Here is a 21,639-nt window from a genome sequence, read left to right on the forward strand (position 1 = left end):
GGAGGCGGCCTGCCCCCGCGTTGTTTCTTGGCTGTGGAAATGGGGTGGGTGGGGGTGTGTGTGAGGGGGGGCTGTGAGGGAACGGGGGGGGGGCGGCGCAGGCCGCCCGCGGGGGTCTGGCGGTGGCAGGAGCCGCCTCCCCTTCCCTTATGTACCACCAGTTGGATTTATTTGAGGCCGGGCGCTGTTTTCCAGCGCGGTTGCCGTTACCAAGCCCTCAGGCCGCGCTCCCAGCCGGGGGCGGCCGCCATCTTGCGCGGCGGGGGCGCGCGCAGAGGGGCGGGGCGCGGCGCAGGCGGCGGGGCGGGCGGGCGCGTGCGCGCTGAGGCGGCGGCGCAGGCGCGGAGGGGCGGGGGGGGCAGCGCCGCGGCGGCCCGTGTGAGGGAGCCCGGCACAAAATGGCGGCGGGGGGGCGGGCGCTGCGTGCGGGGGGGGCCGGCCGGTGACCGCGCCGCCGCCGCCGCTCCCAGCCGTCACCCGGGGCTAAGCGGGACGGGGCCTTACGGGCCGCGGCTGCACGATCGCCCTCGGGGCGGCGCCGTCGCCCGCCGCCTCTCCTCAGGCCCGGCGCAGCGGGCCGCCGCGCTCCCCAGCCGGCCGCCGCGGGCCCCGCCGCCTCCTGAGGCGCCGCCGCCCGGGCCCCGCCGGGCCCAGAGCGGAGCGGGGAGCGCCGCGCCGCCGCCGTCCGTGCGGCCCGGTTGGGCGAGCAGGGCGGGAAGATGGCGGCGGGCGGCGGAGGCGGCGGCCGGGCCTCCTCCTCCTCCTCCTCGGCCGCCGCCTCCTCCTCGTCGGCCGGCGCGCTGGAGGCCTCGCTCGACAGGAAGCTGCAGGCGGTGACCAACACGATGGAGTCCATCCAGGGCCTCTCCTCCTGGTGCCTGGAGAACAAGCGGCACCACAGCACCATCGTCTACCACTGGATGAAGTGGCTGCGCCGCTGTGAGTGCGGGGCGCCGGCGGCGGGGGGGGGGGGGTGGCCGGGCCCGGGGGTTGTGCGGCGGGGGGTCGCCCACCTCCCCGGAGGGGGGCCCGTGGGCTGTGCGGCTGGAGGGGCCGCCCCTTGCGCTGGGGGGGTGGTCGCCCACCCCCCTGGAGCCTCGGCCCGCTGCTCCCGGTGCCCGTCGGGGTGAGGGCCGTGCGGGGGGCTGCAGGCTGGGGGGTCCGCAGTGGGGAGGGTGGTGCGGGGCAGCTTACACGGCCGTACCAGAGGCTTCGGACCCGGCGTCAGGCAGCGCCGTGAAATCTGGGCGTCTGGGTTCACTCCTGTCGGTGCTGCGGGGCCCCTGGGCAGGGTTTCTGCTTGGCATCACCTTGTCACGCTTAGAAAAACACAAATCGCGTGTCTGCACCTGAATGGTGGCACCTTCAGCTTCCTGAATTCTGGGTCTGCTTGCCCGGGATCTTCCAAAACGTTATTTTGAGAGCTGGGGTGGGAAGGATGCCTTCAGCATTGTGGGGGTAAGGGACCATCACTGCCCGCTTCCACGGGCCTGTTGTGGGTGCGGATAAGCGTTGGGTGCCAACACTTGGATTTGGCGAGTGCCCGCAGGTGATGCGGCGGTGATCTGCAAGTGGGAAAGTTAATGTTTTCATGAGTCCAAATAAAGCGGCTTTATCTGTGCCGTCTCGCTGCTATGTGAAGGTTTTGCTTGTTGTCGCAGGAGCTGGAGTAAGCTTTGCGTTAACGCAAAGATAACGTTCCTATCCCAAGGCATCACTCCAGTTTGTCATAAACATTTTGTGAAGTTTGGGGATAGTTGGTTTTCTGTGTTGAGGCCCTTCTGCAAAATGCGCAGGGCCCTCTTCCCCCAAATTTTGATTTGCATTTTTGTTGGTCCGTATGCTGCGTGATTAAACAGAGCAAGGTAAGAGCCTGAGGTCTGTTGTTTTCTGGTCCATACCGACCTGCTGGTGAGGGGAAGCTGGCCTTGGTCCATCCTGCCTCGCTGTCGTTCCCCACCTCTCCTGGAAATCCTCATCCCTCTGACAGCCCTTGTCACCACGGGGGTCCTGTGGGACCGTCCTCGGTCCTCTTCTCTCTCTCTCGCTCTGAGCACACCCCCTCCGAACAAAATCCATCTCCTGTCTCTCCTTGGGACATACAGACTCCTCGGGACTTGGCGTCTCTTGTCACAGCTGCTGTTTGGGCTCCTCTCTAGGATTTTGGTGAACGTTTTTGCTGTAGGTCAGGCTCAATGCGACGCAGCTCCTCGTTCCCTGCCTGTACCTCGGGGCAGGTCCTCGCTGTGCCTGGCTGCTTGAGCCTTTGTGCCAGTGTGACTCCCCCATGTTTGTCGTCCTGCAGCTCCCCTCCCGCTGGCCTGTGGAGCTGAGACTCTTCCCTGGACTCCTGCCGCTTTTCCGTGGCTGACATTCATCTTTCAGCTCCTGGCCAAGGCAGCTGAGCTTCCAGAGATGCTGCTTTGGCACTGCCCCTTCCTTCTTCCTTGCAGTCTTCCATGACTCCTTCCCTCCTTCCCAAGCTCATCAAAAGTAACGTGTTCGTTCCCGCTTGCGGGGCCCCTGATGCTCCATTCCTGCCCTGCAGGAACTGCTCCCTGCGGGGCACCCTGCTCCTGCTCCTCAGCCCCTGGTACCAGCCTGGACTTTTTGTTTTATTTTGGCACAAGAGCTTTCAGGGCTTTCCTTGCCCAGCCCTCGTGAGGATCTCCCCTCAACACCCCTTGTGTTTGTCCCAGTTTCTTCTTAAGCATCTTCTCTGAGGTACCAGCTAAAGCAGCCCTGGGCAGCAGTTGTGATACTGCTGTGCCCTGACCTCTGATTATTTGGTTACTTCCCACTTCGTGGTTTTTTTGGGTTTTTTTCTCCTGCTTTTCCCTTCATGGTATGTTTCATTCTCTGCCCCAAGGACCTTGCAGCCTCTCACACAGCGGCAACTCGTACTCCTAACCAAAAGACTTCAGTGTTACTTCAGTGTAACAGCAGCAAGTACAGCTTGCTTTTGGGTTCCTTTCCCAACTTTTGAATATTTTAACTCTAAAGCTGCTAAGAATGCATAAAAGCTGCTTTTTCCAGGGAGCTCCTTGTGAAGGATTGGTGTGGTGGGATCAAGGGCTGTATCTCAGCGCTGTGTCCGGGTGAAGATGAAGGCACCTGCGTTCAAGCTGGGGGAGAATTGCTGTTGTCTCTCTTAGATGCCCATCTCTGTTCAGTGTGAAACCCCTGAGTGGGGCAGCTCCAGCCCAGCGTCTCTCCAGCGATGTCAGTGTTGGGTTGAGGGCGGTTTCTTGCAGGAGGTTTATAGAAAATGTCAAGCGCGGGGAAAAAAATTAGCCTTTTGATTCTTTGTCCTCTATAAATCAGGGGGAGTAGGCGTTGGGCTGGCCTGTGGGGCGGTCAGTGCTCCTGCCTCGGGCTGTGGAGGGATTTTGCCTGAGCACTGGTGGTCTTGTGGGTGCTCCCACCCCAGAGGGTGGTCAGTCACTCTCCCCATGCGCACTTCTGGGGGGAAACGGCTGCATTTTGCTGCGGGTATTTCCTAGCATCTGCATTTTCCCATATCTTGATGGATTTTTCTACCCTTCGGTGTTAGATATTTGTTTCAGCTGATGTGAAATGTCCAATTTAACCGAAGGGGTATGTGGCTACTTGGATAAAGAATTGGGTCCTTTCAGAGGAAAAAAACCAAACCCAAACCTGAGTGCTGTTATTTAAGTAAGTTGTGGATGGCATGAGCATCTCCCTTCCTGGGTCAAAGCTTGTCCTGAGCATCAGCCGGTCACAGCTGCGGTTATTGGCCCAGAGTTTCACGATGTGAATGTTTCTGTGAGGTAATGCTGCCGTAACTTTACCTCTGAGAAGTTTGTTGTGGACCCAGAGCTCTTCATCTCTGTGTCCACACGAGCAGCTCTTTAAGTGTGAGTTGCATCGGACACACGGTGCGCCAGCTGCCCTGGGATGCCGGTCGGTGGAGCAGGCGGCTGTCCTGGAGCCGAGCAAAAAGCTGGGATGGGCTGTTATAAAATTTCCTGTTTCTTGCCTGTATTTCCTCTCCGGTTTAAGCCAAGACAGTCCAAGAGTAATTAAGAAGCCGTTCACCCATCGGATACGGCCAGTTGCATAATGTGTTTGGAACCCCTTGTACAAAGTGCATCTTGGACCCAAGGGTGCTCGGCTTTTTTCATGCAGCTTGTCCTTAGCCTAGGTATTGGTCTAGCAGGGAGTTTTCCTACTGTGCAAGTTGGGTGAATCTTGTTTTATAAATATTAGCTCTAAATTGAGGAGCTAAATTAAAATTAATTCTGCCTTGGCTGAGGTCTGTATTCACCCTTGTGGAAACCGTGGCAGAGGTGATGGTGTGAGCTGTGCTCCACGTGTTGGGCATTTGTATTGAACTTGGCTCTGGATTTCTGAATGCTGTGTATACGGTGAATCGTTTAAATCAAAGGTTTATATATCTTCAAGATCTATTTTGCATTGTGTCGTAGATCTGGAATCAGCGCTCTCTCTGCTGGTGAATAACAGTGTCGGGATAGAAAGAGCATCCAGTGACAAGCGGGTGAATTAGCAGTGGAGTGCTGGGCTTTAATTAAATTGCAGAAAACCCATTTTGATGGGATGATGACCTGATAGGTTATTGAGGCTGGTGTTTTGGGGAAAGCTGACTCCAAATTGTTTTGGGAAGCCAGGGGAGTGCAGCTCTGCTCCGGCTGGATTTCCAGCCCTCCGGGCAGAGCAGAATGCTCCTCACCCTGCTTCTCACTCAGACAAACAAACCCCTATCTGCTGTGTAAGCATGTTTAGCGTGAAGATTGTAAATAACAGTTTCTGCTAATGAATCTTTGTGCTTGTTTTGTTTGTTGCTATAAAAGCCTAGTCTGGGACATGGGAGTTGAGGCTCCTTGACATGGCAGCTGCCAGAACAGTGTTGGAGTAGCCTGGTGGGAAAGATGAAACATACCCTCAGCCAAAAAAATAGCTGGAAAATACACGAGTAGCAAAGTCAGGGGTGAGAAGCGGTCTGCGGTGCTGGTGGAGGCAGCAGCTGTGTGATGCCTGGTTTGGGGCTCACACCGGTGGCCACTGCGGGCTGGGGCCATGAGGATGAGGGAAGTCCAGGGGGCGGGCTGTCTGTCTCCTTGACCTGCCGTGCTGTGCCTGCCCTGGGTTTAGGGCCTGACGATGCTTCTTGCTCACGCACGGGTTTGTAGTGACACTCAGCGGGTACCAGCAGTGAGCAAGAAGAATCAGTGCTGCTGGGGGGGGTGGGGGGTGGTGGCTCAGGGAGGCTTCAACCTGTTGAAGATTTGACAATCAAACCGGACCAAGCCTCAGTTTTGTTTCTCCAAAGAGGCTGCCTTCTGTGAAAGATCTTCATTTCCAACAAACGACTCGCAAAATCAGCCCTTGGTATCGGCAGGTCGGTGTAGAGCTCGTGCAGTCAAAATGTTCTGGCATCAGCTTTTCAAGCAGGCTCGCTGCCTGCTGGGACTCCTCTGCCAGGCGGGTGCTGGACCCAGGGCTGCTTGCTTGGTGCCGATCCCTTGGCCAGGACGGAGGCCTTCTGCAGGACAGGTGTGTGAGAGCAGGGACGAGAGTCTCCTGTCGAGAGGAGTCCCGGAAAACACCGGCGTCTCGTGCTCGGCTTCCCAGACGTGAGCATGCAGCGTCGTTCGTGAGCAGGGATCCTCTGTTTTATAACAAGTAATAATTGCATTCAGTAGGCAAAAAAAGAACTAACCCTGTATTTCTGTGGCTACCATCCTGCTTTCGTGGGCTCCTTGCCAGGAGTCAGTCGGTGGCCACTGACCCCTCTTCTCTGCATCGGAGAGGGATGTTAGAAAAGAGGGAGGCAATATTTAACAATTAGTGTCCAATAAAAGCGTGTGAGCTTATTGTTGGCTGGAAAATACTCGTGTAGTGGCTTTTCCTTAGGCGCAGGCTGAGGCGCCAATGAGTTCTGTGAAAATCCTGGCTTTATTTCTGGCTGGCTTTGAGCAGGAGGGGAGCACGCAGCTGCCAGAGATGGAGTCGCTGTGGTGGGTGGTTTGGAGTTTTTCTGCGACAGGTTGCCAGCGCAGGAGCGGTGTTGGTAAGGGGTAAGGTCCCACCAAGGGCACTGGACCAGGGATCATGCTCAGAGCTTCCCAGCAGGAGACTCAGAGACCAGGAGAGCTGCAAGGTGCAGCAGTGGGAAGAGGCTCTGCCAAGGTAGGGACAATTGGAAAATGAAGCGGGATAGAGAATTAAGGGATTTGTAGCTAAAAAATCTGATTGCTAATGCAGCCTGGGTACAGCCAGCGGGGGGGTGTAACATGGGGAAGATGGGAGCCTGCTAGAGCCCACGGGCATGTGAAAGAAATCCATCTATTGTCACCATTCCTATATTTAAATCCTTGTGTTGTATCGTTAAATTAAGTGAAGAAGCTAATTAGCATGTGGCTGCGCTTACTGCACTACAAGTGCTGTTCCTGGCCAACTGAAGGAGAGGTTTGATGAAATAATTAAATTTGGAGCCGAATATAGGAAGCTCAGAGGCACATTTGGTGTGGATGCGTTCGGAGTAGAGCCGCGGGGGGGAGGGCTGGGTGCGAAGGTCAGTGCCGGCTCGGCAGGGACGAGGGAGGTGGTTTTTGGAGAAATCGATCCCTGGAGGAGAAGGGACGCAGATCCGGGGTCCTTTGTGTGCCACACAAAAGCTGGTGCCTGGCTAGCATTAAATCGCACGTCGGGAAAGGGCCATCCAGGCAGCCGCGTCCAAGGAATCAGCAGCGCTTATTAAATACATTAATAAGCATTGGTTTATTAATAGGAGGCATTTAAAGGGATGTGGAGAAGGTGTCTCCCTGTCTGTAGTAAGTGTCCTCTGGACAGCTACGGACACTGGTAAAACCTCCCCAATAAAGCTGCAAATCTTCGAGACCGTTTTAAGCTGTGAGAGCTTAAAAAAAAGGGAGACTTATACATGATTGTTCTTAAAAAATATGAATAAATGTCCACTACATTATTAAACAGGAAGCTGCACTGAAGCAGTAGCCAAGCGGGGTGATGCTGGAGCTCCAGAGAGAGCACCATACGCACACTCTGGAGTGGTTGGGTTTTTGCTCCGTGCAGAAGTTTGTGCCATTTTGCGTTTGACCTTTTAACCACAGGCGATGCTGATCTTTCTAGCTAATACGGTTCCTTTCGCTGCGTGGGGATGATAGATCCAGCGCAGGGTCAATGGATTTTTGCGTCCTTTCTAAGCTCGAGACAGAGTCGATGCTTGAGGTTGCCAAACACGCAGGTTTTGGGAAGATGTGGAAATTATTTGTAAATGGGATTTCATCTCCAGCCCCCAGTTCTGACTGTTGGACTGGCCCTTGTACATGCTGGAAATGCTGAAAAAAATTCTAAAACCAGGCACTTAAATGTTGTTGTCAAAACACAGCTGACGTGACTGCTTCTGCTTGATGACGAATCTGAATTTTCTTTTTGTCTTTAGCTGCCTTTCCTCATCGTCTGAACCTTTTTTACTTGGCCAATGACGTCATACAGAACTGCAAGAGAAAAAATGCAATTGTCTTTCGTGATACGTTTGCAGAAGTGCTTCCTGAAGCTGCTTCATTGGTGAAGTAAGTAACTGTGGTTTGGAAGGTTGAATGTCTCAGAAATGTGATTTTTTTTTTTTTTTTTTTCTTCTAACATCTCAAAGTCTAGAAACATCAGAAAAAAATCACGGATTTTGTTCGAGCGACTGCGTGGGTTTGAGCTTCTCTATGAGGAGGGTGCTAGAACGGGCACAGAGCTGGCTTTTAATTTGCGTGGGGGTCTCATTGGAGTATAAATTATCATGTGAAGTGGTGTGAGGGGCAAGTCTTGCACCATTGTGTGCGTGCCCCGTAGCTCTGCCCTCCCCTTGCGTGTGGGCACCGGTGGCTTGTGCTGCTGCTGGGGGCGAATGGTGCAGACGTGGGGGAGCACTCGCATCACGGTGCGGTACAACAAGACAGGGAGGAAGAGGAGGAGGAGGAGGTTTTTGTGGCCTCCAGGGATCTGTCTGTGGTCGACCACCAAGAGAACAAGCATTGCAGATGCCAGTCTAAACCCTGCCTGGCTTCTGCGAACTTCTCTCTGTCTCCTGTGCTGCTGTACCCATCGCTGAAGCGTTACTTCAAGGTAATGCGCTTTCAAAGGTGGCTTAGCGCTCCGCTGGAAGTCGGAGACTTTAATTTATGAGAGTAGCGTGGGAGAAAAAGATCTTGCGCTGGCAGGTGGCCAGGTGGGGTGAGCCCCGTCCTGTCGTTACCGCTGGGTGCCTCACTGCCCTCTGGTTTGGTTTCTGAATCTTCCTCAAACCAGATGATCTGTCAGGGGCAGGACATGGTAAAAAGACAAAGCTGACATGATGTGACTGGTTTGTGTTGTGTGTCTTTGGAACGGTTTGAAGCAGCAAATTGTTGAACGTGGCGTGAGGCAGGGAAAAGGTTTAAGTTGGACTGCTTGTTAGCTTATAGTTAAATGTAATTTGCCAGAAGAGAAAGTTGAAAATACCATTAATAGATGCCAACAATGAGGAGGAGGGAGAAAAAATGCTGGGAGTATCAGCTAGCAAAGCAAAAAAGAGAAGGAAAAGCTACAGCCAGAAGTGCGTGTTCCCATTCCATTGGTGGCCTCAGCAGGCTTTACCAAGCCTGCTCTTGATTCCAGATGTTGGAGTCATGGATTCAGGAATGATTAAATGGATAAAAGTTCTCCCAGCTTGCTGCTTCCGAGTTCCGCTGTTTGTGTACCGTGGCAGTGTGACTTGACTAGCCTTTACCTTTTACGGACCCCGATGGAAGGTTTTTTTTTGCAAATTCCACGCGCACCTCGCTGCGCTGGCAGGCGCTGTCCTTCTGTCCGTCCCTGTGCAAAGCTTTGCCTGGCCAGGGACGGCACTGTTGCTCCATAGCAGAGTCTCAGCCACCGGCCGCCTTCCAGATGGTTTAAAAAGCAGGAAAACTGGCCAGAAAACGCATCGCTCGCTCTTCAGGTGCTGAGCTGGAAGGCAAGCGCAGCAGGGCTTGACGTCGAAGGGGTGAAGCTGTTCCTTCCACAGCTCTGTCTGGCAGAGCACCCACCACCTGAGGGTGCGGAGCAGCCCCTTCACCTCTGGGCTTGGAGCCGTGCCGTGGTGCCAGCTGCCGCCCAGGTCCTGCTGGCAGCGGTGGTGGCAGCTCTGCTTTCCAATTAAGAGTTTATTAATCTGAGCTCGAGTCCTCTGGGCCAGTCGCTTCTGGTTGTTGGCAGGGTTCAGGCTCGCATGGTCGCCCAGAGCTGGAGAGGTGTGTGTGGCGTGGAGTTACTGGGCACCAAAGCCAGCTCGGGTCGGGTCACTGCTGTACTCGCTCTGCTTCTTGTAACGCTCGTCCTCCACTGGTTCCTGCGACGGAAATCCCCGCAACGTGCCACTCAAATCCCAGGTTACAACAATTTTAAAGCATCAGCCGTTACAATTATTAGAAGGCTGCTTTGGAAGAGTAACAAATTCTTTTCCCCCCTGAAGAAAGGCTTCAGGGAAAATCCTATTGGCGTTTGTACCGCTCTGAAACCTCCTGGTTTTACCCCAAAAAGGGTCCTGATCTGTTATGGTACAGAAGTGTGTGTTTGCCTAACTCCAAGTGTGGACTTGCTGCCTCGGTCTCCCTGGGACCTTTTGCAAGTCTGAAGGGTCTTTTAAAGTTTTGATTTAAACACGTCATTATTTACATTATTTACATTATTATCTATCCTAGAATTGCAAGAAATTACAATGTGGGGGCAAAGCAAACCCGCTACGCTCTTCTTTTTCAGGGATCCATCCGTTTCCAAATCTATCGAAAGAATCTTCAAAATCTGGGAGGACAGGAATGTGTACCCCGAGGAAACCATTTTGGCCCTAAAAGAAGCTCTGAGTAAGTTAGTTGCCCTTTGCACTTCTTACCTTACAAACTTAACGCGTGAGGTTAAAGAAAACGTCTGGAATCGCCGAGTGAGAGGAGTTTATTGTGTGTATCCGTTTTCTCGGCGTTTGTACCTAGCGCAGGCTTTACAGCAGCGAGGTGTCGTATGTGAGCAGCACTGAATCCACCTGCTTCACAGGGTGGGAGTGGGGGGGGTTGTACCTTTCTAAAAACAGCTCTGAATCCTTTCACGTAAGCTGGAATTGTTCCAGCTTGAGAGTAAAGAGAACGTGAAGGTAAAAGTGATCCTACAAGTCGGGAACACGGTGCCCTGGTAGAGTGCCTGTGTCCCTGGCTCTACCTTTGAGGCTGTATTAGCAATAAGCTGGTTTTCCTAATAATATTTGTGGTGGAGGAAAGAGGCTGGAAGCAAAGCCGGAGGGTGAAGTGTTCTCAAGTACTTAGGAAAGAACTCTCCTTAAAAGCTGAAACGGCGAACATTAACTGGGAACATGTGTAGTCAGGTAAAAAACCAGAAATTAGCCGATACTCAAATACTCGAAGGAAATTGGTCCACGTTTCGGCTTTCCTTGGGTACGTCGCTGAGAGCTAAAGGTGCTTCAGGAAATCCTCACGTGTGGTTTTGAGAGCCAGTCGTCATGGCAGGAGAAACACGGTGTGCGGGCTTTGGCATGAGAAAAGGCTTTAGCTGGGCATTGCATGTTGAGAAGTGAAGTTGATGCGTACGTTCTGAAATCTCTTATTTTTATTGTAACTTGAAAACAATATTTCGGATTCCTTGTAAATTAGATATTGTGGCTATTTTCCCGACTTGCATTACTTGCCTGTTGAATGCTGATTTCATGAAAGCCTCCCTTAAAGAGCCGAGTGGTACAGTTTTAGTTCTAGATGCCTCGTGTTTTTCCTTTTTACCCTGGCCGTGACTGTGATTTTTGAACTTGTCTCAGCGTAAGGGCAAACAGAAACTTGATTTAAAAATGGAAGACCATCCCACAGGTTGCTGTATTCCTGAGTAAACTTAGGTTCTCTTGGGCATCCAGCAGCTCATCTAAGGAAGTTGGTCTAGGTATTTTAAAACAAATTTCTGTTCACTCTTTTACCGTGCAACCGTATGGCACCAAAAACCAGATTCTTAAAAGGAATCCCATAATGCCAGACTGCAAAAAATGAAATGTTTTCCAGGTACCACTTTCAAAACTCAGAAGCAGCTGAAAGAAACCCTGAACAAACAACCGAATAAGCCGTGGAAGAAATCACAAAGTAAGGAAACAATGTGAACTCTCTGAACTAATATAGAAATTGCCTTCTTGAGGAACAGAAGAAAGGCTAGCCCAAACTGGGCAAAGTACCTGGACTAAAACATGAGCCAGCATGCATCTTCCAGGCTTGTAAAGCTCCTTACAGACTTAATCTGTAAAGCACCAAGGAGTTGTTGCTAGAGAACCACTTTTAAAAGGAATGAAGTAAGAAAAAAAAAATAAAATCTTTATGAGAGCAGAGGTTATGAAAGTAGAGGAAAGAGCTGGTGGAACCTCTTTGAAACTGGCGTTAGACTATTGAGAGATGGAGAGAAGACAGACAGAACCGTGTGCTTTGGCAGCAGGAGGTGGACACTACCTTCGTGCTCGGGAACATGCCTTCAGCAGCAAACTAGGTGCTAGGATAAAGGAAAACTGGAAGCTGGCAGTGCAGATAATGAACTTTGGCATCCGACAGTACCGGCAGCGCAGTCTAGCAGGAAATGCGTTTATAATATGCCAATCTTCCTAATCTCATTATCCGCTAAAGCCTTGAATGGTCTGTAAAGCGAGATGGTGGAACGCTAGGTGTAAGCCGCGGCATGCGCCCACCCGTACGAGTGCTGAGATCAGAAGGTTAACAAAAGAGTTTGGAAGCGTTTATAACTGCCCTTAACATCACAAGCTGCCTTCCCAAACAAAAATGTGCTATATTCAGCACGGATGAAGGGTTTAGCGTTTCGCCTCTTATCAGATGTTTCTCCTGTTCTGTCCAGAAACCAATGGATTAATCTCTTGACAGAGGGATTCGTTCCCCCTGCCAGAATAGAGGTGTAAGAGGTTTTTAAGGTTGAGAGCATGGTTAGGCCTAGTGGGTGCCAAAGGGAGACCTTGTCCGAAGGAAATGCTGGGCTTTGCGTGTCAGCTCTGAAGTCTGGCACTTAAGAAATAATATTACCTTCCTTACGGAGAGGTATAAACTCATCAAATGAGGCTGTTGGATCAGCCCTTGCAGGGACTTGTCTTCCCAAAGGTAGAGCTGGAAAAGGCATGCACAGTAAATTTTTATAGCATATTAAAAAAATTAATTGAAAGGCGATAGTATAATTTATTGAACCTCAGTCTCGATCTAGCTGCATGTGGCAGTGGCCCGATTAGCTAACGGAAAGCCAGAGCACTGAGGGACATCTGTGTGGAGGGGAAAATGTGATGGGTGACAACAGCCTGCGAGTCTTTTCGTTGAATTGTCTTAAAATATCTCGGTGACTTACTTTTAGTTGGGCTGCAGTTCCTTGGGTTCTTTATAAATTTTTTTATTTTTTATTTTTTTTATTCCAACAGCATCCACAAACCCGAAAGCTGCTTTGAAGTCCAAGATTGTTGCTGAATTCAGAGTAAGTCTGCGAGTGGAAATACTCTGTTGCACTAACCTCCATCCTTGGGCTGTAGCTTTTGTGTCGCTTGTGTCCACCAGCAGCATAAGCTTGATGGGAAGCTCTAGTGTTCGCTGTCTTTATGTTCCTTGGCATATAACGCCTGCTAGGCGTTTCAGCTGTGAGTTTTGGTAGGGCTGCCACCCCTTCTGCGCGCTGTTAGGGACAGGAAGGCGGCTGGCAAACATTCGGAGCAGTGCAGAGGCCCCCTGTACCAGTTTTCATTTGGGGTAACCTCATACGGGAGGGCAGTGTGGTGGGTTGACCTTGGCTGGGGGCTGGGTGCCCACCAAGCCGCTCCATCACTCATCTCCTCAGCAAAACGGGGGGGGCGGGGGGGGAAATAAGAAGGAAAACCCCACAGCCTTGTGGGTCAAGGTAAAGGCAGTTTATGTTCAGCCACGTCCCAGGAAGCAGGGCTTCAGGCATAGCGGTTGTTCTGGAAGGTAAACTGAGTAAATAACGAATGTCCCCCCTTCCTCCTCCATTCTCTTCGCTTTTCTATCCGAGCAGATGCCGTATGGTGTGGAATATCCCACTGGCCACCTTGGGTCCCCTGTCCTGGCCGTGTCCCCTTCCAGGGTCTTGCCCACTCCCAGCCTGGTGGTGGGGAGAGGTTGGAGAGACAGCCTTGATGCTGTGTGAGCCCTGCTCAGCTGTAGATCAACACGCTGGTGTGTTCCCAGCACCTTTCTAGCTCCCCATGGCAGCACAGCCCGAGGAGGTTGCTGTGGGGCTCAGCCGGAGCCAGCACAAGCAGTTTGCTGTCTCGGGAGCTGCTTAAAATCCCCAGGCGCTTAGGCTGGCCGTCACCGACGGTGCTGACCGAGCTTGTCAGCTTGTCCCAGTGAAGGGGTAGTTTTAAGGTGGCTGAGGAGTTGGTGGCAAGAAATTTATCTAAATTCGATCGCCTGAAGGAGCGTGGTGTGTTAATGTAATGCACGGGCACTGGTGGAGTTTACAAAAGAAAATAAAAAAGGCCTGTTCCTACTCCAAACCATCACAGCCAGGAGTCCTGTAGAATTACAGCCCCTGCCTGAGCCCGGATCTGCCGATCTGTTTGACTTGAGGTTAAAAATCCAGAGACTGGCACGGTTCGTTTCTGTGTTAGCTCTCGTTTGGAAATGGTCTTGAACCGGCGAGTTGTTTGTCACTGAAGCAGGACTGTGCTGTTGGCTCTGTGCAGCGGGGTTTCTCTTCCGTGGAATGTGATGAGGATGCTTTTCTTGTTTGATTTCCCACCCCCCCCAGCCACAGTCTCTTATTGAAGAATTGCTATTATACAAGCGCTCGGAAGACCAGATAGAACTGAAAGAGAAACAGCTTTCCACTATGAGAGTGGACGTCTGCAGCACTGAGACACTTAAATGTTTAAAAGGTAAAGACGGTGTATAACATACAAAACCCAATGTAATTAAGGGGGGCAAATACAGTTGTAGGAGCCCCTTGGTTCTGTTGAGCCTCAGACTAGAAATGTAAACTAGAAAAGTAAACTGGGTCTGTAAAATACTGGTCAGACTGGGTCTGTAAAATACCAAAATTTCAGTGCAGTTAATAACCACCGAGCAGGAGCCTAAAAACTTTGTTAATTTGAACCTGTTCATAGAAACCTGCAGATACAGAGCTCAAACAAAGCCGAAGTGACCTCTTTTGAAATATTTAAACACGCCCTCCTGTGTCACTAAAATTTACATTGTTCTTAACGTCTTCAGAGCCCCTTAAATAATTTCAGATTTAGTATTTCAAGTTAAGGCAGCTGCCGGTGGCTGCAGTTTGATAATGCCAATTACGAGTCCAATAGCAAGTATTGGGGGCAAACGAATGGGGTTATGTTGAGCTGTATTAACAGGAAATTTAATTGTAAAACTGCAGGTAGATTTAGCTGTGCTTGGTAATCCGTGATTTGGAAATGATCATTTGCAGTCGCGGTAATTTGTGGGTGTCATGAACCCCAATGATAGGATGTTAGGAGCCCTGGGAATATGGTAACGAAGGAAAAATAAAACTCGGGATTTTTGTCCCTTCCAAAATGAAAGTACTCTCCCTGTAAAGAGGAAAAATTTACACTTTACTTTAAAAGAGTAAAATTTTACACTGCCTTGTCTTGAACTTACTTATCACTAATAACTAGTTGGTAAACAATATGGACTGCTGGTGACTTGGCCTCTTTTTTTTTTTTTTTTTTATATGGATAATGATGGATGGACGGGGTGATCTGGGGAGCGTGCAGCACGGTGCGGTCTCTGTTGTCTGAACTTCCCAGTTGCTGCTGTCAAGGGCGTGCTTCCAAGAGCTGATTTTCCATTAATCTCCTTGCAGATAAAACAGGAGGAAAGAAGTTCTCCAAGGAGTTTGAAGAAGCAAGTTCAAAGCTGGAAGAATTTGTAAATGGCTTAGACAAGCAAGTGAAAAATGGCCCCTCTCTCACCGAAGCCCTGGAGAACGCCGGTATATTTTATGAAGCGCAGTATAAGGAAGTCAAGGTGGTAGCAAATGTAAGTACGCGCTTCCTCAGTCCTCCTCACACAGACCGATGTCTGCCTGTGTTCGCTAAGCATCTCGGAGGCTGGAAAACGCATCTCTGTACTCCCAAATTAAGAAGTTTGTTATGAGTGTGGTACAAGTGTTGTCAAAAGAGAGCGGAGTTCAGGTGTTGGGCAAGAAAAAAAAGACGCTACAAAAAATCCGTGGGTTCAGAAGCTCAATTCTTGTGTGTTGCTGTAATTTCGTAGCCCTTCTGGGTTTTTAAACGGGGGCAAAATGACGGTTAGTCTAACTAATCCGAAATTCTGGAAACTGCGCCAACGATGATCAATAAGCGAACTAGATGAACAAAGAAAGAATTCAGTAAAGCATTGTAAACACAACCAACCCCTCCCCCCAGCCCTTCCAAAAAAACACTGAACAGGCAGCATATTTGTTAGAAAACGTGGCGGGAAAATGGGGTTTATGAAAATTGATTTAAGTCGGTGGAAGGTTTTACCTTCCCCCTTTTTTGTGGTCGTTGCTCTGCAAGTCACACTGAAAAGCTGAGTTCCTACCGCAGAGTTCTCACTGCAGGTAATCAGAAATGGTCTTCTAAGGCTGTGTGCTGCTTCGTTAGGGAAGTGATTAACGCATGCACTCTTCCGATAAAAGACACTCACTCCGATATCCGTCCTTTCTTAGGCTTATAAAACATTCGCTAATCGAGTGAGCAATCTAAAGAAAAAGCTAGACCAGCTGAAAGCAACACTTCCTGATCCAGAGGAGTCTCCTGTTCCTTCTCCGAGTATGGACGCCCCGTCTCCGACAGGCTCCGAGTCCCCTTTTCAGGGCATGGGGGAGGAGGATAACTCCCGGTCTCCGGTGGTTGGAAGCCGCAAGACGGTATCTCCAGAGCCTGTGACGGATAATCGGGATGTGGAAGACATGGAGCTGTCTGATGTGGAGGACGATACGTCTAAAATTATTGGTACGTCCTGCGGGAGCAGCAAGAGAAAGTGTCTGGTAGAAATTCTGTGGGGATGAAACAGCCCTTTGGGGTCTTGTTTGGGAGGCGGAGGGTGCACAGAGCCTTCGGTGGGTCACGGATTGGTGCCGTGGGGTTTTGGTCTCCCGCTCCAGGCCCCTGACTCAAACAGGGAAATGCCAACCTAGCTGCGGGTTTTCCCGTCTCCCAAACTGCTCATCCGATACGTTCTTACATACCCTGTGGGAATCGGACCTAACACACCTAATGACGAGGATCCTGTTGAAAATCCTGTGCCCTGTGTAGTTCTCGGGGGGGCAGAGTGACGGGTCTGGTCTTCTTCTCCCCCTCTCGGTGCAGTGGAAGAGAGGAAGGAGAAGCAGGCTCCTCCAGCTTCAGCACCCGTCAAGACTGAAAGCGTCCCCAAAGCGGTGCCGTCTACCGCTGCGGTGGGCACAACCTCGGTGACGGTGACAACGCCTGCCCAGACTCCTCCGACCCCTCCGGCTCCAAAGGCAGTGAGCGCGGCGGCGCCCATCCCTCCGTCGCCAGCGCTTGCATTGCCCAACCTGGCCAACGTGGACCTGGCAAAGATCAGCTCCATCCTTAGCAGTTTAACTTCTGTCATGAAAAACACAGGTGAGTGCTGAAGGAGTGCCAGCCCCGGGGGTTTGGTTAACGGAGCTAACAACGGAGTCTTGTTTTGTAATCTCTGAAAGCCCTAATTGTCTCAAAATAAACACAAATGAGTTACTGCTTAAAAGATCTGGCTCGGTCTTTCCGACACACGACTGTTGGCTTCCTGAGCCTCTCCTTTCTCACGCTCGGAGCTCTGCTGCAGTTGTATCTGGGGAAAACTTGAGCCAAAAAAAGCTTCGCTTAACGAAGCAGCCTACGTGAGTGGTGTGTGCTTCTGTCCTAGGTGTCAGTCCCGCCTCGAGACCTTCTCCAGGAACCCCGACCAGCCCAACAGCTCTTACTAGCGGCCTGAAGACTCCTGTCATGGGAACTCAGTCTGCTCCTTCCAACCCGTTAGCAAATATTCTCTCCAAAGTTGAAATAACTCCTGAAAGTATTTTGTCTGCTCTCTCCAAAACCCAGACTCAGACCGCACCAGCATTGCAAGGTACCAGAGTGGGTCGCGAGGGAATGGCTAACTGTGTGTTCGGTGGCAGTAGCCACGCTGAAACGTGCTGCAGTGCTTATCCTAAAGCGAAAATGAAAAACTTTTATGTGGAATGTATTACGTCTGTGGCAAGGTGACTTTTTCTCAGGTAGCCCACGTGTTACGGATCAGCAAGTTCACTTACTTTGCTGTATGTCTTCGCATTTTTGCCGTGACTGAAGGGCGCTCATCCAGAACGCTTGGTTGAAGGGCGCAGAACAGGACGGGAGACCCGAGAGGGCTTTGTGGTTTCCCCGCGCTTCCGAGAGCGCTTTTTTAGAGCAGACCAACTGCCCAGAGGTGCTACTTCTGCTTCTGCACCTTGCATGTGTAACCCTGGTTGGTAGCGCGATGTTTTTTACGCCTGGCTATGAAGCCAGGCTGAGTTATTACCCGACTCACTCAGACGCGTGTTGAAATTTATATTTGTAGATCAATCTGAGCCTCTGGCAAAAGTTTGCACCTCAGCGGGTGCAAAATCCAGTCGCTTTCCAGGCTGAATCGGGAAGTAGTTTCAAGGAACGACATCTGCGGTACAAATACCTTGACAGCGGCTCAGGTTGAGTTGCCTCTTACCTGAATATCTGAACGCAGCGTTCTTTTTTCCAGGCTTATCGTCCTTACTTCAGAGTGTGGCTGGAAATACCGTTCAGTCAAGCGAAACTGCGTCGCAGAGCACTTCAGCATCGCCCGCCAACACGACTGTTCCATGCGTGAAGGGGAGGAATATTCCTTCCAATCCTCAGTCCTTTATATCCAAAAGTTTTGGTTATTCTCCAAACTCATCTACCGCTGAGGTTTCCTCAACTTCGGTTAATAAGGCTCCCGTTGGACACACCCCAGGGCTGTCAACCTCCAGTTTTAAGCCGCCAACCAATTCCCTGGGATTTTCCAGTTCCCACCCTCCCAGTCCTTCTTCCCTTTTGCCAACAGAAACCTCACTGGGTCAATCCTCTGAAATTTCAAAAGCAAAGCTGGAATCGGAACCCCCTTCTCCGAGCCTGGAGATGAAGATACACAATTTCTTGAAGGGAAATCCTGGCTTCAGTGGTCTGAACTTGAATATTCCAATCCTCAGCAGCTTAGGGTCCAGCATCGCAACGGAAAGCCACGCGTCTGACTTCCAGCGTGGTCCTACCAGCACTTCTATGGACAATGTGGACGGAACGCCGGTGCGCGACGAGCGAAGCGGGACACCCACCCAGGATGAGATGATGGATAAGCCGACGTCGAGCAACGTTGACACCATCTCCCTGCTGTCAAAAATCATGAGCCCTGGTTCTTCTACTCCCAGCAGCACGAGGTCGCCTCTGCAGAGCCGGGATGACGGCTATTCCCAGGAACTCTCCAGTTCTGTGCACGCCTACCGGCCCTTCGGCCTCGGCAGAGACTCTCCGGCCGGCCTCTACAAGCAGTCTGCAGACAGCATGGAGATGCCCTCCTCTTTAATGGACTCCTCCCAGGAGAAGTTTTACCCGGACACATCTTTTCAAGAGGACGAAGATTATCGCGACTTCGATTACTCTGGGCCGCCGCCGTCGGCCATGCTAAACCTGGAGAAGAAGCCAGCCAAGTCTATCTTGAAATCGAGTAAACTCTCTGAAGCTGCGGAGTACCAGCCGGTCCTGTCCAGCTACGGCCAGAGGTCGCAGGAGTTTGGCGTGAAGTCATCCTTCCCTCCGTCAATGAGGTCTATTCTTGACCAGAGCGAGAGCTGTGACCCGCTGGCGGCGTCTCCGGGGATGTACGGGAGCTACGGCCTGAGGGGAAACGACTCCACCTCGGACGGTTCCCCTTCGCCCAGCAAGAATGATGTGTTTTTCACACCGGACTCCAATCACAACAACTTACCGAAATCGGTGGTGCACTCTGGCCTCTCGCAGAAGCAATACCCGGACTCGCCCCACTCGATTCCCCACCGCTCGCTTTTCTCTTCTCAAAACGCCCTCTCCAGCCCCGCCGGCAGAGCGCCCGCGGCCAGCGTGGAGAAATCCTTGGGTTCTTCCATTTCTGCCACGTCGACCATCGAGTTCAAGAACATGCTCAAAAACGCCTCCCGCAAGCCCTCCGAGGAGAAGCATTTTGGCCAGATCTCCAAAAGCAGCTCTGGCGAGGGGGTGAGCCTGTCTGGCCACGGTGCGGCCGGCGCGCCCAAGGGGGAACCGCAGCCGCAGGAGGAGCATTACCGCATCGAGACCCGGGTCTCCTCCTCCTGCTTGGACTTACCCGACAGCACCGAGGAGAAAGGGGCCCCCATCGAAACGCTGGGTTACCACAACGCCTCGAGCAGGGGGATGTCGGGAGAGCCCATCCAGACCGTGGAGTCCATCCGCGTCCTGGGCAAGGGCAACAGAGGACACGGGCGAGAGGCGAGCCGGGCGGCGGGGTGGTTCGAGATGAGCAGCAGCGGGAGCGCCTTCGATAACGGGCCCTCGGGCACGTCGGAGTTGCCCGGCATGGGCGGCTTCCCGGCGCCCTACAAGGAGCACGTGCCGCCCTTCCAGGAGAGCGTCAACAACTTCCGAACAAATAACTTCAGCCCCGCTTTCGAGCACCACATGCCACCGCCACCACCGCCGCCCCTCGCACCGCCTCCCATCGAGCACGGGACTCCCTTCCAGCGTGACCCGGTGGGTCCACCTGCCGGCCCCCCGGCCGCCCCCCCCAAGGACCACGGCAGCCTGTTCCCCAGGGATCACTCGGTCCCTCCCCGCATGCCGTCGGTGGATCACACCAACCCCTTCTCGAAGGAATCCTCCGCTCCGCTCTCGCTGCCCCACGGCGTCCCCCCGCCTCCCTCCGTGGAGCACGCCGGGGTCCCCTTCCCCACGCCCCCGCCGCCCCCCGTCCCAGGGGAGCACGCCGGCGTCCCCTTCCCCGCTCAGCCACCGCCGGCCGGGGAGCACGGCGGCGTCCCCTTCCCCGCGCCGCCCCCCATGGCGGTGGAGCACGGCACCGGCGCCTTCCCCAAGGAGCACGGTACGATCCACCAAGGGACGATGAAAGAGCATTTCGCCGTGCACGCCGGACCCCGGGAGCCGGTGGCCCAGCCCCAGCAGCGGGACCACGCCGCAGCCCCCCTGTCCCGCACCCGCGAGGCCGTGGGGCTGACCCCCCTCTCCCGGGAGCAGCTGGGGGCACCCCGTGGCCTGGGGCCCCCTGCTCACAGGGACGGTGGGAGCCGTGGCGGGGTGCTGGTCAGGACCCCCCGCGCTGACTTCAGGCCGCGAGAGCCCTTCGTCAGCAGGGACCCCTTCCATAGCCTGAAACGGCCCCGGCCGCCCTTCGGGAGGGGGTCCCCCTTCTTCACCCCCAAACGCCCCTTCTTCCCCCCCAGGTACTGAAGGAGACGCCCCCAGCGAAGGCATCGGATGCTGTGGAGAGCAGCGAGTAGCGCTTTCACATGTTTTTTTCCATATTTTTTTTTTTCTTTCCCTTTGAGAGCCCCATAACCTTCTCCTAAATTAAATAGTCTGGATTTCTTTTTTTTTTTCTTTTCTTTTTTTTTTTTTTTCCCCTCCTCCCGGTTTATTTCTACCCAGTTGGTGCAAGACTAGGGGGAAAAAAAAAAAAAAAAGTTTTAATGGAAAGAAGAAGCGTTGCTGTTGAAATAAAAACTTCCAGTAGTTTCGAAAAGTAAAAGGAAAAAAAAAAAATCTGAAGAAAAAAGAAAAAAGGAAAAAAAAAAAAGAAACAAACCCTAACAATCAGAAGGGAAGGATGAAGCGTGCTGTTGGGATGTTGTTTTTTAGCCGATTACCAAACCGCTGCCGCAGGGAGGAGTGAAGGGTCCAAGCGGTGGCAGAGACCCCCCCCCACCTCTCCTGTGCCTTCCTCTGCAGCGAGGTCGCCGCTCCCCCTGGCAAAACCCACCAAAAAAAACCCAAAAAAAGGTTTAAAAAAAAAAAAAAAAAAAAAAAAAGGCAAAAAAAAATCAAAAGAACAAACTCACCCTACGATGATGCTCTGCGGCCGGCCGGACTCTGGCTCCCGGCGGTGAGGGGGGGTCCCCAGCCTGTCCCCCCTCCATCACCCGTCATCTGTTGGTTGGATTTTGGTTTATTTTGGGGTTTGTTGTTTGGTTTTTTTTTTTTGTTGGGTTTTTTTTGTTTGTTTGTTTTTTCCGTTTCGTTTCTCCCCTGGGAACACTGTTGACTTTCTACGTGTGTGTATATATAATAATCACTTTTTAATTCCATCTCTCGGATCGCAGACGGAGCCCACGGGGGGCTCGGGGCGCTGCCCCCCGCCCAGGGCCGCCCCGCAGCCGCCCCGACGGCTTTTATATGAAGTTGGAATTTTACTTGATTTATTTTAAATTTGTTTTGTTTTGTTTTTTTTTTAGTTGCTAGAATCCATCATATATGTTTGATAAAGGTGTAGGGTTAAATATCTACATAAAAATTACAAAAACGAGGTGGCGGATCCTGTCTTTGTTCTGCGCTTTGGCGGAGGGGGGGCTCGGTCA

General features: G+C 52.2%; 1 protein-coding gene across 2 annotated transcripts; it reads left to right on the forward strand.

Annotated features, from left to right (window-relative positions):
• The first annotated feature begins 384 nt into the window (after positions 1-384).
• On the forward strand, positions 385-21,587 carry RPRD2 (regulation of nuclear pre-mRNA domain containing 2). 2 transcript variants are annotated; one of them, XM_037370800.1, is made up of 11 exons: positions 386-939; positions 7,445-7,574; positions 9,775-9,875; positions 11,067-11,144; positions 12,464-12,516; positions 13,807-13,933; positions 14,875-15,050; positions 15,724-16,009; positions 16,367-16,645; positions 16,929-17,132; positions 17,781-21,587. In XM_037370800.1, the coding sequence occupies exons 1-11, from the start codon at positions 720-722 to the stop codon at positions 20,513-20,515; spliced, it is 4,389 nt and encodes a 1,462-aa protein (XP_037226697.1). In that variant the 5' UTR covers positions 386-719; the 3' UTR covers positions 20,516-21,587. The 2 variants fall into 2 exon arrangements, with proteins under 2 accessions (XP_037226698.1, XP_037226697.1); XM_037370801.1 differs by lacking the exon at positions 11,067-11,144 and having other exon boundaries at positions 385-939.
• The last annotated feature ends 52 nt before the right edge of the window (positions 21,588-21,639 follow it).

The sequence above is a fragment of the Falco rusticolus genome, chromosome 19, assembly GCF_015220075.1.
Source record: "Falco rusticolus isolate bFalRus1 chromosome 19, bFalRus1.pri, whole genome shotgun sequence".
In the NCBI taxonomy this organism is placed as follows: Eukaryota; Metazoa; Chordata; class Aves; order Falconiformes; family Falconidae; genus Falco; species Falco rusticolus.